The 16128-nt window shown below is 38.3% G+C and overlaps 3 protein-coding genes across 3 annotated transcripts in view; 1 reads left to right on the top strand and 2 right to left on the bottom strand.

Annotated features, from left to right (window-relative positions):
• Positions 1-4350: 4350 nt before the first annotated feature.
• On the bottom strand, positions 4351-4873 carry pmchl (pro-melanin-concentrating hormone, like). Its single transcript, XM_049737676.2, has one exon. The coding sequence runs from the start codon at positions 4814-4816 to the stop codon at positions 4457-4459; it is 360 nt and encodes a 119-aa protein (XP_049593633.1). The 5' UTR covers positions 4817-4873; the 3' UTR covers positions 4351-4456.
• Positions 4874-9301: 4428 nt separating this feature from the next.
• spag8 (sperm associated antigen 8) lies at positions 9302-12817 on the top strand. The gene is made up of 6 exons (XM_049737240.2): positions 9302-9482; positions 10432-10564; positions 10693-10738; positions 11966-12080; positions 12237-12299; positions 12668-12817. Exons 1-6 carry the CDS (start codon positions 9432-9434, stop codon positions 12770-12772), a joined length of 513 nt encoding a protein of 170 aa, XP_049593197.1. The 5' UTR covers positions 9302-9431; the 3' UTR covers positions 12773-12817.
• Positions 12818-15349: 2532 nt separating this feature from the next.
• Positions 15350-16128, bottom strand: part of npr2 (natriuretic peptide receptor 2) — a 52675-nt gene continuing 51896 nt past the window's right edge. The window contains exon 22 of the mRNA XM_049737184.1: positions 15350-15848. Within this exon, the coding sequence (XP_049593141.1) occupies positions 15786-15848 (63 nt within the window). The 3' untranslated portion in view covers positions 15350-15785. The remainder of the gene's footprint in view (positions 15849-16128) is intronic.

Here is a 16128-nt window from a genome sequence, read left to right as displayed (position 1 = left end):
CTGAGTGAACACACACTGCATGACATATTGTTTTTGTTGTTCTTTTGTTGGCCATTAGATGTCCTTTCTAGAAGCAAGAACTCCCTCACAAGGTCCTTTGAGATTACAATCAATTGCGCAAATATGAGTGCACCACATGGTCAGCATGTCAAAGTAGCCAATTTTCTTCTTCAATCAACATAACAGCAGCTGCCAGCTTTTCAATTGGATTTCAAATGATCCAAACTTACCTACTTTGTTGTCCCATTTGAATCACAAGAGTGAAAAAGGCTCCTCGTGTGTTAACTTTGCATACATTGAAATTGTGATGAATGGTGACAATGTACTAGCTGAAATAAACAAACAAAAATGTTGAATCATCAAACACTTGATGGCAGTTTTAAGCTTGTAATGTCTTTCTGATATGATAATGGTAATGAACATTTATCCAATGACGATGAGGAGTGTCTGGTGGTATCTTTAATGTGCTGTAATCAGACCTGAGCAGGCAAGCCAGACCACCAAGAAGACGGGAATCCTGAGTGGTGATAAATCCTACAATGGTTTGGAGGAGGGGAGAGAAGATGCTGACAAACAGTAAATCAACTTCTTGCGTTGTTTGGCCATCTTCATTCTAGTCTGCATGAGACATGGGGCTTGACGCAGCCAATGGATCTTTGTGGTGTGCTTCGTGTCTACTCGTTCCAGAGATTTTAAGACAAACTGTCCAGGAAATATGGGAATAGTTTCCACTTGTATGGAATGCCCTTGAAATTGTACAATTTTGAATCCTCTGATGTTAACCAGAGATTTTGGAACACTCATGAGGGATGTTACAAACGTCACAAGTGATATGTTCCACTTCCAGCCTTTAGCACTGACAGAAATTGTTGCAAATTTAAAACAATTTAGAGCTTAACAACCAGTGTACTAGAACAAATTCTGTTCAGGTTCCACCGCTACCTCTTTTTTTCCATTCATCATGTAAGGTTTTAGGATTTTAGTTGGCCAGCATTTTGAATCGGTAATGTGCGGAGGCCAATGAGTATACAGGTTTACAAATTGGTGAAAGGTAAAATAGTATAGCATTGTTTTTATTTTATTTATTTTATTTTATTTTTATTTTTATTTTTTATTGTTTTAATCTAATTCATTGTCTGGGCAGTGTGGCCTGGACATTCCAAACAGTAAACATGTTTTTTTGTTTAAATCATGTTGTGTGTATATGTGTGTGTGTGTGTGTGGGGGGGGGGGGGGGGTTGTGTGTGTGTGCGCGCGCGTGTGTGTTGCAGCGACTGTTCGCTTCTGCCATCAGTGCCTGTCCCCCCATCATCCAATACTAGCAGGTTTTAGTTCTCAAGCAGTTCATTTATTAAATGCATACATCATATAATAATTTTACTCTGCAGGTAGAATTAAATCCTTATTATAAATGTTTGTGTTGCTTGAACCACATATCGTAGTGTACTGCTGTTTATATTAACAGATACCAAACTTGCTTTATATCCATAATTCTCTGGGTAACCTCAATATTAATAATTCTCTGGGTAAAATGGTTTAACAACGTAAACATTATTTCTTCTACTTAACGTAATGTTTCTCGATATGAAATTTCATCTCTGTTGTGGCTAAAGGCAAAGCATGATTGCACGGAGAGTCACTATTGACAAAGGTGAATCGAATACAATCAATTAATGGGCGATATACAAAAATTGATGACTTTAAATAAATTGCATCATAAATCGCCTTTTACTTGGGAACCAGGCATCAGTCATTTTACTTTGGAATTCTTTATTTTTATTTTGGAAAATTGAGCACTTCGTCGGCCACACGCACACTGCGAGGACATAACAGATGCACAGTTATTGATTGCACTGGTCAATAAAAACCAGTTTCCTCTCGGGCTATTGTACTAATGCGCTTAGGGTGAATGTCACAGCAAACATTGCAGCCCAGGTTATAAGATGCACCCGAGTGCCTTAATTATTCACAAGGCCTCCCCACCAGCTCTGGCCCTCCATTAGAAGCAGAAGGAGAAGAAAGACTAGGGGGTGGGCAGCCAGATGCATGAGGATGATGTCACTTTTCCCTGTTAAAACCAAGCAAGGGCACCTGGGACTGAATGATGTACTCATGGTCATGAATCACAAATTTACCAGGAATGTCTCAGAGAATGGTGGTCAATTCAGCTGCCGAGAGAAGTAGTAAGAAGAATGGACATACAGATTCCCATGTTGTCATAAAGTACCATATTTTCCGGACTATGAGGCACACCTAAAAACCTAAAATTTTCTCAAAAGCCGACAGTGCGCCTTATAGTCCAGTGCGCCTTATATATGGACCAAATTACTAAATTTAAACTGACCCGAAGCATTGTGTCATGAATCATAAGTGGCCCGCTGAAGACTATGAATCTTGAATCAAAAAGACTATGGATCATTATTTTGTGATTATAAAGTAATTTGGTGCGTCTGAAGTTGAAATAAAAAAGATAAAATGGAGAATGATTTGATTTGGATTAAAAATCTGACATGATGCATTAATGGTGCGCCTTATAGTCCGGTGCGCCTTATATAAGGACACAGTTTTAAAATGGGCCATTCATTGAAGGTGCGCCTTATAGTCTGGTGCGCCTTACAGTCCGGAAAATACGGTAGTCCAATCACAGATTGCCATGTGACATCAACAAACAGACAATTTCATGCGGTACTCAGAATTCTTAAAAGCACACACAAAGAAGAATGGCGTGTACAGTTTCATTGTTGTGTGGAAGTATTTCCAATCTCCTGCCAGACTGACGGTCATTTCTGAGAACTGCTGCTGTAGTATGTGACGCAAAAACTGGAAAATCAACACAGTTTGTTACACAGACAGGAGAGCAGCGCAGTGCTATGAAGCAAGCGGAGAACACTACACGGATGAAATTTATAGTCTTACTTTCCCTATAGTGTGTGTGCAAAAATGAAGTTGGGAGAAAAGTGCATTTTAAACCGAATGGCACAAAGACAATGTAACTATTTGAACCCGTCTTTGGTGATTCTATCTTTTTTTTTTGGTTTCCAGGGAGAAACCACTCATCAGACTCAACATGTGACTGATCATTTAAACCAACTGGGTGGGATTCAATTAGTAATGGACATTGGAGACCCCTTTGGCGCCAGATGTCACAGAACCATTTGACCACGCTATATTAGATATATCTTGTGAAAGGACACACACAAAAAAAGATGGCTCTAATTAGGTTTTCGAATCAGATTTCATCTGGTGAGTGCCGGTCATTGTCACTGCACTAAATGTAATAACAATTACCGACAAGCTTTATTACTTGAGACAGATGGTGGGGGAAGTTCACTTTTAAGTAAATTGGACACCATTAAAATGGTCCATTCGCTCACCTCATTTAACTTTGCCACCAAAGCTATCTATGTTTAAAATTGTCATTTTATGCTCTGGCATAATTTACTCTAAATATCGCCATAGCCAAACCTCTCTGCATCCCATAGTTCAAGAGCATTTCAGCTTGGACAACCATTAGTTACCAGTTTTGGGATCTGTCTGGTACTGAACTGATGGCTTTGTATCTTGCAGAAGTAACAATGAATATGCTCTCTCTCAATCCTCTTACCCAAATATGGTATTGACAGTCAAGCAATGACTAAATTCTTTCCTGGAGCAATGTCACAAAAATAGCCTGTGCTCTCTTTTGTTGTGGAAGATCTTTCCACTTAAGACATTATTGTCCATGTAGGACGATTTTTTGTGCTTCCTTGCACATTCATTAACGACTCACTTAAATTACTTGTAATACATAATGGACAAATTACAAGCTATGAATTTTGTCATCCTCAGTTTAATTGCATTTCCTAAACCAAAAAGATGCATTCCCAGAAAGAGATTATTTTTCCTGATGACTCTACAAGACAAATGGCTATTCTGTTTGCTGAGCCAGTCGACTCATAGAAAATCAAGAATCTCTCTCTCTCTCTCTCTCTCTCTCTCTCTCTCTCTCTCTCTCTCTCTCTCTCTCTCTCTCTCTCTCTCTCTCTCTCTCTCTGTCTTTGTCTCTCTCTCTGTCTCTCTCTCTCTCTCTCTCTCTCTCTCTCTCTCTCTCTCTCTCTCTCTCTCTCTCTCTCTCTCTCTAAAAATAAAGATTGTCTTCTGGTTATTCTGGTCAGACTATGTTCGCAAAAAGTAGACTATTCCCTTGACTGTCGATCAAGGGCATTTTTATACAGTGAAAGCCAACAAGACAAAGATGTGTGAACAATGATACTTCTCATAGTCCTTATCACTTATCTTGAGCATGTTTCCAGTTCACCTGTCTGATTTAGAAAAAAGTCACAATTACTAAACACACAATACACAAGGCAATTATTAGAGTACATAGGTTTTAATCTCAAATGTGCAATGATGTATGTGGATGTGGAAATACTACAATTCAGCACAAGGTAATAAAGGATCGCCTTTCCAAATTGTCCTAGACTTCCCAGCATGGCCGGTACACTCGTCCCACCATGCATCTCATGGTGTCCCGCCTCAGGATGGGTAAGTTCAGGTCCTGGTTGTTGTCATCAGCTCGTCTTTTGTAGAGGGGCAGTCCATTTCGCAGCGCTCGCAGGTCACGCCAAAGACTCGGATCGGCAACAACGATGACCCGCTGCCCTCTTTTTTTGCCCTCAGCCTCGCCGCGGTTGTTTTCTGTCACCTCCTCGCTCAGTATGGAGGTGAATGCGTCCTGCTCCAAGGAGTTGTCTTCAGCCAGGTCCACAGGCGACGTGCCAGAAGAGTGCAGCACGAGTGCTGCTGCAAAGATGATGCACATGAGGGACCGTCGCATGGTGAAGATCTTTTTGGAGACCGCTTGGCTTCAGGAACGAAACGCTCTGCAGATGTCTCGATTTCTTGTTGTGATTTAAAGATCTTGGGACGTTCTTTTATACCATTTGGGATACGTAGGATTGTCCATGCTGGCTTTTGTCCTGAACATCATCATAGGTTCTCCTGTTGTGCTCAGGAAATTAGCTGAAGGTATCAATACAGGGCTGAGTAGAACTATCATACGTTCAAGTGTGTTGTCTTTACACAAGTTAATTAAAGTTGTGCAAGGGATGACTTTGAACCATTGATAACGAAACAGTGGGAATTCTTTAAGCAACTGAAAGCAAGACAACTTCAATCCAAAATGACTGACCTTTAAAATAATGGGGTGGGATCAACACCCACAGGCACATTGTGGTTTCATACGCTGCGATGACGGCTAATCACTTCAGCTCATTGTTCAATTTTTTTTTTTTTTTTACAGCAATTACCAGGTAGGATTAGTGAGTGATGCTGGCAAAAGATTGTTGAAGTGTTTGTCATGTCGGCAGCCTCTTGGAAACGTGGCAGCGACAAAGTGAAGTTCATTTAAATTGTTATTATTAAATCATATATATGATTAAATATAATTAAATCATTGAAATTATTTAAAGAGAATATTGTAACAAATCAGTTTTTAATACAAACTTTGTTAAATGCCCGATGACCAATAATCAAAGCTTTACCTGCCTATGTTTCCAACTGCTTTAATAAAATAACAAAACAAATGCCTACAACAAAATAAATCAGCGTTATCACCCTGTAATTAGTGTTTGCCCCCTCCCTCCCACAGAGTCCAGGATTTACTTATTTCCATATTTATTTAAGTACGTATACGTATGTATGTATGTATGTATGTATGTATGTATGTATGTATGTATGTATGTATGTATGTATGTATGTATGTATGTATGTATGTATGTATGTATGTATGTATGTTTGATTATGTACGTATGTATGTATGTATGTATGCATGTATGTAGACCGGAACTTTTTCAGGCTGTTGTTGACCCCTATACCTACCAGCTTTTTGGGGATGTAGCACAGGTATCAAGTTCAAAATGAGAGAATATTTGTAAAAAAAAAAACAACGTTCTTCACTTTGAACAATAACCGAATATAGGTTCACAAATTTGTAAATCATTGTTTTCTATTTTATTTACATTTTACACAACATTCCAACTTCATCAAAATTGGAATTTGTAACTGAAAACAGCTAAGTTTGGAAAAGAGAGAAGCAGAGGTTCATCAAGGAAACTAAAGCTTGACTAGCCTGCAGCCCAGCCGTACTGGGGCTGCAACAATGGATGAAGATTGGCTCGATCAATAATTGGATGTAATTAGAGTCCCACCAGTAGGTCAAATGACGGGAGTGATTTGTACTTTCAGTTTTTCTCAGGTAATTTGCTGCTTTTACCATAGAGGACAAAGTTATTTAGTTGAGCTGCCTGTCTTCCTCTCTGATTGTTCACAAGAGAAAAGCCCACCTAAGTCATTTTTAATTGGGGCTGTCATGAACCAAACATTTTTTTTCTTTCGTTTCATGTTGGTATAATTGGGCTGGATAAAGGTTATGCTATAATGCTCATTGACCAAAATAGTCACAGTCGAATAGAGCCAATACAAGAGCTCAGCAAAAGTCTGCCAAGTGTTAGTTTAACATGTTAACTGACTTGGTTGTACGTATTTTTCTGTGGTGTACAACTATTTTTTAACCAGAATTTTTGTTACACAGCTCTAAAGTATACACATCTAGGCTTGTGACGATCTGTGCCCCCATTGGACAGCAATGACCAGGGCGTCACATAGCACAGACTCAGAAATGGCTGCATTCCTGCTTTGCATATTTGTGCTGTGGGTGCAGACCTTCACTGTTTGTATTCACACCTGAAGCGAACCGCACCAAAGTCCGTTTGGAAGCGAACCGAGACCACTTGAAAAAGTGGGTCTTGGTCCGTTTCTTTAATCTGCACCAAGATTTGGAAACAAAAATGAATTATTTCATTCTTCTTCCAAACTGCTTTAATACTGACCGTGTTCAAAATTATAAAGTCGGAGGCAATCTTATACATGCAGCTATCTTAATTCTAGAAACGGGAAAAACTGAAAGAAAGGGGGGGGGGATGTTACTATTTGCTAGACCTGAAGAGCACTCTGGAATGTTGGACTGACTAATGATGGAAAACAACGCAACTCCTATGAGTGCCAAGATGAAAGCCAAACACTGCTCTCAGCATTTATCTCATGTCGGTAGTGGGAGCTGGTGAGAGCTGATAGAAGGTCAGGAAAAAAGATGAAAGCAAAGAGAGGAAAGATGACCATGGATCTATTGCTATGGAATGATACATTTAATAAAGGAAAAAACCTAAAATAGCCACACACAAAAAGTAAAAAAAAAAAAAAGAAAGACTTGAAGTGTTTTTCATACTCAAAGAGAAAGATAAACTGCATGTAATTATCATGTAATACAAGCATACAGCTTTCCCAGCATTTAGTTTCCCAAAGTCACGGAGCATAATGATACTGTTTCTCTTCTGGCATCGATGAGACTATTTAATACAAGCTAATGTCTGCTATTTTGTGGACCCATTAGAATGTAATTCTAGGTCTAAAATAATCCACCCTGGGAAGTGTCTGAATCACTCCTCCTATCTACTGTCTAAAAGTGAGGGACTGCTTGAGTCTTTGTCGATGTTCATGTTGCCATGGAAACCAGTTGTTGAGCAGATCGCATGCAACCTTGCCCACACAGGCCAGATCAAGCATACTGACATCTGGGTGTGGACCTATAAATGGTTGTCACAGAAAGACTGACTTCTTTTGTTTAGCTGTTTGTTTGCAAAAAATCCCCCAAAAACTAAGTCAGGAGGAAATCGTTCAGACACGATATTTGGTACACCTGCACTTAAATTACAGTATATATTTTCAAAAACCATATCATAGAATTGAATTAAAATACTGCTCGACAAAGGTAATGTTTTAGATTGTTAAAAAAATGTGGTAGTTTGCACTTCAATGTTATGATGGTGTAAAATTGTTAATTTATACCTGTATAGAATTGCTCATACAAGAGTTTGAATAAAATTGTAATGCATAAACTCAAAGCATGACATGACTATGTTGTAGTGTCATTTTTTTTTTTTTTTTTTTGCATGTCTATAGATTGGAATATATATTGTCACTTCTTCCAAACACACAGTCTGCAAAACGCACACTCACTATATACTATGAACACCTGGAAATCTATTAGTGAGAACGTTTAGCCCAGTGGAGCACAGTTTGATAGTTTGGAGAGTTCTGACTGAGATTTCATGCTGAGCTGGCAGCCTGTTCCAGACATACTGGCTGCCTGACAGTCAAAACTCTGGTGCAGAGTCTCAGTAACAAGCTCTGTGGTTTTCATTTGGTCTCAGAACCACTGCAACAAGACCAGGGTGTTATATTTAGCAGGGTCTGCATCACTTTTAATAAAGGCTAAGGGGATGTGATGAGAAATGTATTGGAAGATGGCAGATGATGAGGAAAATTGTTGATGACATCAAAACTAGTATATGTGGAAAAGAAAAAAAATCAACTCTGGAGCATAAAAGAAGGTGAGATAAACTAATGTGATTACATTCTTTGGTGTACCATAAGCCAACACAAAGCTCAGCAAGACAATCAAGACATTCTGGAGCAGAATGTGCTGCCGGTTAAATTAGCTCGTTATTTAGAATAATTCTTCTGGGTTTGTATTTATTATTACTCCATGAAGCCAAGAAGTAGTTTTTCTAATAATTTGACCATTAAAAATCACATTTATTGTGGTGGTTTAAGACACCTTCCCTTTAGAAAAGGGAACAGAAGGTTTTACTGGAGAATATGTGCCTCTGTTCAACCCTGCTGTTACAATAAAGATTGGAAGGATCAATGATTGGATGTAATTAAATGTCTAAGGGGTGGTCAAATGACAGGAGTACGATTTTGTGTTTCTCTTAATTGCCCCTCAGGGGACAAAGCTGTTTGCTAAAGCCTTATGATTTTCCTCTGAAGACACATGAAGGAATGTGAGGAAGATAATTCACCCTTCATTCTCCACAGAGAAGAAAGGGTTTCTTTTTTTTTTCCATTTTTAATTGTGGGTGTCATGGTCACGACAGTTGCATACTCTTGATCGGTACAATATTGGGTACACTTAGAGTGCAGGGTCAAATGCAAAAGCAATTATGGATATAATAAAGCAAGACAAAACAATAATCATGTAACTTTGAGTAGAATTTATTTATTTATTTATTTATTTATTTATTTATTTATTTATTTATTTATTTATTTATTTAGAAGCAAATGCAAAGATGCAGAGATGGAAAATGTCCCAGCAAACACAGACGTGCAAAGAAATAGCCTTCACTGGGTTTAGAAAACAGACATCTGGAGAATTCAAATTACGTCACGTTTGACTACGTCATACATTTTGTGTTTACAGTTACCATGGAGACACTTCCGTTGTAGGGACGCCGTTCAGACATGTAGCTCCTCGCTTTGTTTATAAGTTGTACAAGGCTATTTCACTCATCTAAGTCTTGGTTTGTACGATATTGTGTCCTAAATTTGCAGAAATGGCGGACGACACAGTTGCTGTAAGTCAAAATAAAGACGCCCCTGAAGAGGTGAGTTTGTATAGGACATATGCCCAGTGTACGTCGTATGCGCTCCATGTCAACAACGGCGGAAGTAATGAACTGAGTAAATGATCACGTTTATTGGGGAAATAACACATGAAAGAAGAATTGCATAAAATGTTGGTTTGAGAACACTTACAATTACAATTTGACAATTTAAAACTGCTATAACTTTACAAACATACTTGGATCCAGTCAACATAGAAAAGAAAAGAAAAGAAAAGAAAAGAAAAGAAAAGAAAAGAAAAGAAAAGAAAAGAAAAAATAATTAGTGGGGGGTTGACCAGTTAGTAGTGTTGACCAACCCTTGTTGAGGAAAAGCACACTTATTATTTTGGTATAAAATCTCACACAACACCAAACAAAAAGGTAAAAATAAAAATGAGGCTAACAGGCTATGATATCATAATGTTCTGACGGCCACCAGACGTCACTGGTAGAGATGGATGAACAAACATACATTACATACAACACACTGTTTGGCACTTAATATTTTTACTATTACGTATATTACAGAAACCGGTGACCTTGCAATATGTGTAAATTAATGAGTAATGTAAATAAATTAAAACTTTCATTCTGTGATAAAAAATTGTATTTTTCTGAACCTTAGTTGAACAAAAATGAGATTTATATGAACTTTTGCATTAATGAAGGTTGGTCAATTAAAGTGTAACGTTGTAAATGCGGATTTATCGGGGGAAAAATCACCTGTAAGGTGTGCAGGGTGTGTACAAAACTGTGATGCAAACCCCATTCTCTGCACTATTTGGTCACACAATGTACACATTCATATTTAGAACTTTTGAATTCATTTTCCATGATAATCAATAGAAACACACAAGTCACTAATGTTATAGTGGAACACTTCTGCAATATAGTACTGTTTAAATATTGTGTCACCCATATTCATATGTCGTATCCATTCAACTCCAAGCAAACAAGGGAGCAAATCCTGCGACATGGACACAAGGGACTAATCACCATAAACACGGGAGCGAAGATGGAGCATGTTACCACCCTCCAAGCAGCATTTGCCCCTCCGAAGCATCCAGGGGTGAGGCTGCAGGGTATGTGCCGTTGTTTTATTGGCAGGCCACACACTCCAAGGGACTGTCCTAATTCACATGTCACATGGTTGAAGTGTTTTCTGCAATCATTGCCCCTACCACTCACTTTGATTGTTCATCCGATTCAGGCATAAGGTCGGAGCTTTTAGAAAGAAGAATTGCCCAGATAGCAAGGTAGGAATTCATATTACATCTTCAATTACGTTGTTGCACCTCTTACAATTTCCTTACTTTCCTTATTTCCTAACTTTCATTTGCTCTCTTACCCATTGAAATTGTAAATCCATGGCTAGTTTCTGTCTGTATCTCATTTAGGACTGATGTTTAGAGGTATACGACCATAACCCTCATAAGGCAGACTTAGTTTTCAAAATGCCCAAACAGGTTCTCAAGAGTGTTAATCAGTGAATTAATCGTGGTAAAGCCATTAATTTATCTTTCTTTATCAATAGCAGATAGATCTTCAGATATGTTTTCTAGGATGGGGGTGGTGTGTTGTCTTGATTATTATTTTACTCCGGAAGGCACAGCTCTTTTAATATGACGGCAGGAAATGGGCTGTTTGAAATTCAACTTTTTTGCAGAGGTCATTTTGACATCTTCAGGCACCTAATGAAGTCATCGACCAGGATCAATAAAAGATGCACAGCGTGCATCTGTGAATTAAACTGTTACTAATGTTAGGACACTAAAATCAAAATCAGATTCCCGTATTTTCCGCACTATAAGGCGCACCTAAACACCTCTAATTTTCTCAAAAGCCAACAGTGCGCCTTATAATCAGGTGCGCCTTATATATGGACCAATATTGAACCACTACGGCAGGCATGTCCAAAGTCCGGCCGGCGGGCCAAATGTATATATCTTATATATGGACAAAGTTCTAAAATGGGCCATTCACTGAAAGTGCGCCTTATAATCCGGTGCGCCTTATATATGGACAAAGTTTTAAAATGGGCCATTCATTGGAGGTGCGCCTTATAATCCGGTGTGCCTTATAGTGCGGAAAATACGGTACAAGGATTTACAAATCTTTTTCAACATATATTCAACTCAATCAAGATATTTAATGTTCAAACTGATAAACCCCAAAAAGCTGGGACAGGGGTACTGAAGTCACTATTCTGTTCGTCACCTTTCCTTTTAACCCACTCAATGAACTTTTGCCAAATGAAAACCCTAATGTGTGACTCATCAGACCAGAGCGAATTTAGCCAGACATGTCAGTCCATGTCATATTTACTTACATTTTACACATTACATTGGAATTTAGGGTTTGTATTGCGAGTGTTGCTTAGCCTTGTGTCACAAACAGAAACATCAGCAATACTAAATATAATCATACTGTACATGCTTGTATTTATTTGGTTACGTAATAATTGTTTGATGATGTTTTTGCAGAGACAAGATTCATGCAGAACGAAACCCACCGCTTCCCCAAGCTGACTTTGCCAGTGTAACTCAGAGAGATTTTCGAGTTGAGGGATTTGTACCCCAAACTACTAAAATTAACCGTGTATGTATCCCTGCCTGCAATTAGAGATTTACGTGTTTTGTTAGTGTTTTCGTGGTAGTCATGAAGTAAATTCACCCAGGTCATATGTCAATTGTATTTTTGACCATCATTTGATATAAAATACACAAAATTGTTTTTTGTTGCAACTATTTCCAGATTCATGATTATACAACTGAGCAGGCCATCAGTTATTGGAGTGAAAATTACCAGCGGATACAGGTGGGTCCCAATTGTTCCTGGAAAATAATAATAATACTCTTTTTTTTGTTGTTTCGGTTGATTTTATTGAAAACATTTCGTCTTTTGTTTTTTGTAAAAAAATGTTTTTTCTGTGAAAACTTGTACTCATTCGTTCCCTTTACACACAGCACGAATGGTACCATACAATTTGTGAGCAGTATTAACCGCAGTGGATCCATTTTGTTTGTGCACCAAGGTCAAAAACAAGGATGACGCTGATGGAAGATTTTTCCTCTCAATTATTCCCTTTTTGCAAATTCTACAGTTTCTATCAATTCTGAACAGAACCCACAACATGTCAGATTCTGGATGCTTTTCAACATTAAAACTTTTGTTTTCTGTTACAGGGTGTAAGTCCAGCGGAGTGCCCAAACACACCTTTTAGAAAGTCGGCCCAGTTTTCCACTCCCTTGGGTGATCCGCGGAAAAACGTTGATTCCCTCATTGAATAATTGTCTAAATGAATGCTTTTTGAATAAAGTGAGTTTGTCCTTGTATGCTTCTGCTGCTGATATTTCTACCAACTACCTATGATTACTGATTTCTCCAAATTGCAGTTAATGACGCAGACAAATTGGTTGTGTCCCAAAAACAGCATGTTTGAGAAGGGTGTACATGACTTGTACCTGAGTAAAAAAAAAAAACGGCCATTGATGTGAATATATAGATATGACACACTGCTTTTGAGCTCCATGTTTGCACATTGCTAAGCTAATTTCCACCTTTTTTTTTCCTTACATTTGATGGGACAGTCGCTTGCAAACATGGCCACCACAAATGCACATGCTTTTCTTTTGATGGAAAAAGATGTCCGTTAAATTGAGGTTCCACTGTACATTATTTTTTGAAGATACATAGTAAGTGCTGCGAGAAATCTCGAGTAGAGCTCTCAAAATTAACCGATTAATCGACAACAAATTGATTGTCAAATTTATCGAAAATTTTAATGATCAATCAGTTAGAGCCATGCTTTAACTTATAATGGTCCAAATCCTCAGATGTCAGCCTTAACAATATTTATCAGATTTTTGTAGTCCTTCATTAAAGCAGACTGATTCTCTTTTGTGTGGCATTTACAAACATCTGTTTTTACAATAACAACGACTTAACCAGAAATAGAGTAATTTAAAAAAGATTGGGAGGTACAACATTAATACCTTTTGTGTGATATTGCCTAATTGCCGTTTAGTTGTTATTAGGGACGTTATGTTATAAACTTCAATGTAAACTAAAAATTGAAAATTTTCTTAGGCAATGACACCCTGAATTGAGAGCTTCACTCAATGTTAAACTAATCATTGCACTAATTTAAGACCTGGAAATAAAATGCTGCACTCACTAGAGCAAGAACAATATAAAATGATCCATATACAAGCACTTGAACGACCTGCAATTTCAGTATATGGAGATTGTGATAAGCAGCAATGTCACTGGGAAATCAAACAGGGCTTTACGAGTGCATCTCATAATATGTGTTCTGTCAATCACACGACAATGCCTGGAGATGTTGATCCTTCCTGAGCATTCAGGAAGGATTAGTGGGTGGTAGCTATGGCGACAAGTAATCTTAGCTTATATGTATGCAAATTTTCTGTCAGAACATTACATGATACCAGAAAGCCTTGAAGAAGATTTGCACTTGTCCTTTTAGATGTCATGTAACACATCAATTTTGGGCAGTGGGGAGGGGCGCATCTTTATTTGTGTCTCTTATGTGTCATGTCATTTTGCGGGAGATATAATAAGAATAAAAACTGAAACAGCTTCATCTGAATGCACAATTTTCTAAAAAGATCAATTATGATTAAAATAACCCACCATTCCAGCATCACACTTTTGCTACCTTTGACCTGCTCAGTTAGCCAGCTAAATCTTGTCTATACTACAAGGTCAATTTTAATTTCCTTGCATCTTCGCTGAAACAATTCTGTATGGTTTCTCATCATTATGACAGGTGGTTTAATAATAAGTACCATAAACCGAAACCCACGCACGAAAACACACACTAAGGAAACCCAAAGGAATCCAAAAGTCACGTAAAGATATTCTTGTCAAGAAAGGGGCACGTCTGATTATTATACGTGAACCAAAAATGCCATGTGGACGGACTGTTCATCAGGTTTTCTGTCAAGGGAAAGGGTTGCAAATATCAAGATGATGGACAATCAGGCCACTTGGGTGAAGTAAACAGGTAAACGCATGGATCAGCAGAGAACTTCAGTGATCTCCTCTCATGCTCTGCTTCTAACAGGCATTGGTTACCAGGAGGAAGTGGGCGGTAATTACAGCCACGCAGTAGGGGAAGATGGTCTCCAGCAGAGACACATACACACACACACACACATATCCAGAGTCCAAGTGCCACAGTTGATAATGAGCATCTAATGAGCAGTGATGTCATGACGACACAGATGCTCACTGCCAATTCACATCTTCGCCTCACTTCCTCTCATTTGTCCACAGCTAAATACATTGAATCAGACTGAAGCTAATTGATTTTTTTTTTTTTAATGGAACATTGGTTGGATTTCAGATCTTGAAAAAATGTAATCTAAGAAGAAATATAAACTGACAAGGCAGGTAATTCTCTGGGAAGAACTAAACAGAATTGGATTAGCACAAGCAGCAATTATACACCACAGGATCTTAAAATGTCACGATACTGTATCATAATATACTATTTGTCACGAGTCGGATGGAGCAGGGCGACCAAATGCAGCTTGGACCAGGGTTTATTGGAGAACACAAACTAACAGACTCGGCAAACTGACATGATTTAACAAAACAACAAACCGACAGGGACGCGAAACACAGGACATGAGGACATTAAGCCAACAACAATGATCCGAAGGGGCGTGAGGACTTATATGCACGACAGGTAACAAGAGGCAGGTGAGAAAAATCAAACTAATCATGGGCACACAGGAGGGGAGGGGCGAGCACACAGACAGAAACCATGACAACAGACACATAGTGGAACGGCTGGGGACGAGACGTGACACTATTTCTAAAATAAAGACTGAAAGAAGGACATTTTAAAGAGTTTATTGAACAAAATATTTTACAGTGTCTTGGATATACATATATACAAATCTTGCATTGTCCTTTTTAGCACTATTAAAGCCTGCCAGCAGTGTACATAAACACTGACTTCAAAGGTTGTTCTAAGGAAATAATACATCATTGACTTCAAAACACATTATACAAATCTGATTATAGAAAGCACAAAAAATAAGATATTTTCTGTGAAAAGTACTCACTCTGAGGAAAGAACATTTCTTCATACAAAAAACACTTGTTTTGTTTTGTAGTTGCAGCATACAGGTCATAAAAATACCTGGAATATCCTCTACTTTTTTGGTGTATGGTTTATGTTCCTCTGCATGGAAATCTCACACAAGACTTATTCTAGAACAAATAAAACAGTGGCTCGACCATCGGGTCGTCTGACGTCGTCCTCGCCTCTCAGATAACATACACATCAGACTTCTCCCCGAGTAGCCAATAGGTTCTCATTTTACCTTTGCCCTGAAACACACAAATCAATAAGTTCATCAAGAGGAACAAAGGGTGTGTTAGGGTAACATTATATCCTCAATTTGCCCTCCTATTTTCAAGGTGATCACGGAGATCACATTCCACCCCTAAATCATTTTCTCAAATGCTAAGATCTGTCTGAAAAGGTTTTCTTTCTTCACTTTGTCACATTGTACAACATAAATCACGTTGACGTTGCTCAATGTTGCTCACGTTGATACTAAAAATCCGACACAGGAAAAAAATGAACATGCTCATTTTCACAGTTGTA

The sequence above is a fragment of the Syngnathus scovelli genome, chromosome 13 (genome assembly GCF_024217435.2).
Source record: "Syngnathus scovelli strain Florida chromosome 13, RoL_Ssco_1.2, whole genome shotgun sequence".
NCBI lineage: Eukaryota > Metazoa > Chordata > Actinopteri > Syngnathiformes > Syngnathidae > Syngnathus > Syngnathus scovelli.
This window is presented reverse-complemented; position numbering and strand designations above follow the sequence as displayed.

What these genes read in the sequence shown, in the direction of transcription:
- pmchl (XM_049737676.2), bottom strand. Translation starts at nt 4,816, where the DNA reads ATGCGACGGTCCCTCATGTGCATCATCTTTGCAGCAGCACTCGTGCTG.
- spag8 (XM_049737240.2), top strand. Translation starts at nt 9,432, where the DNA reads ATGGCGGACGACACAGTTGCTGTAAGTCAAAATAAAGACGCCCCTGAA. An exon ending in ATAAAGACGCCCCTGAAGAG is followed by an intron (nt 9,483 to 10,431) that starts GTGAGTTTGTAT and finishes TTCAACTCCAAG; the next exon opens with CAAACAAGGGAGCAAATCCT. An exon ending in AGAATTGCCCAGATAGCAAG is followed by an intron (nt 10,739 to 11,965) that starts GTAGGAATTCAT and finishes ATGTTTTTGCAG; the next exon opens with AGACAAGATTCATGCAGAAC.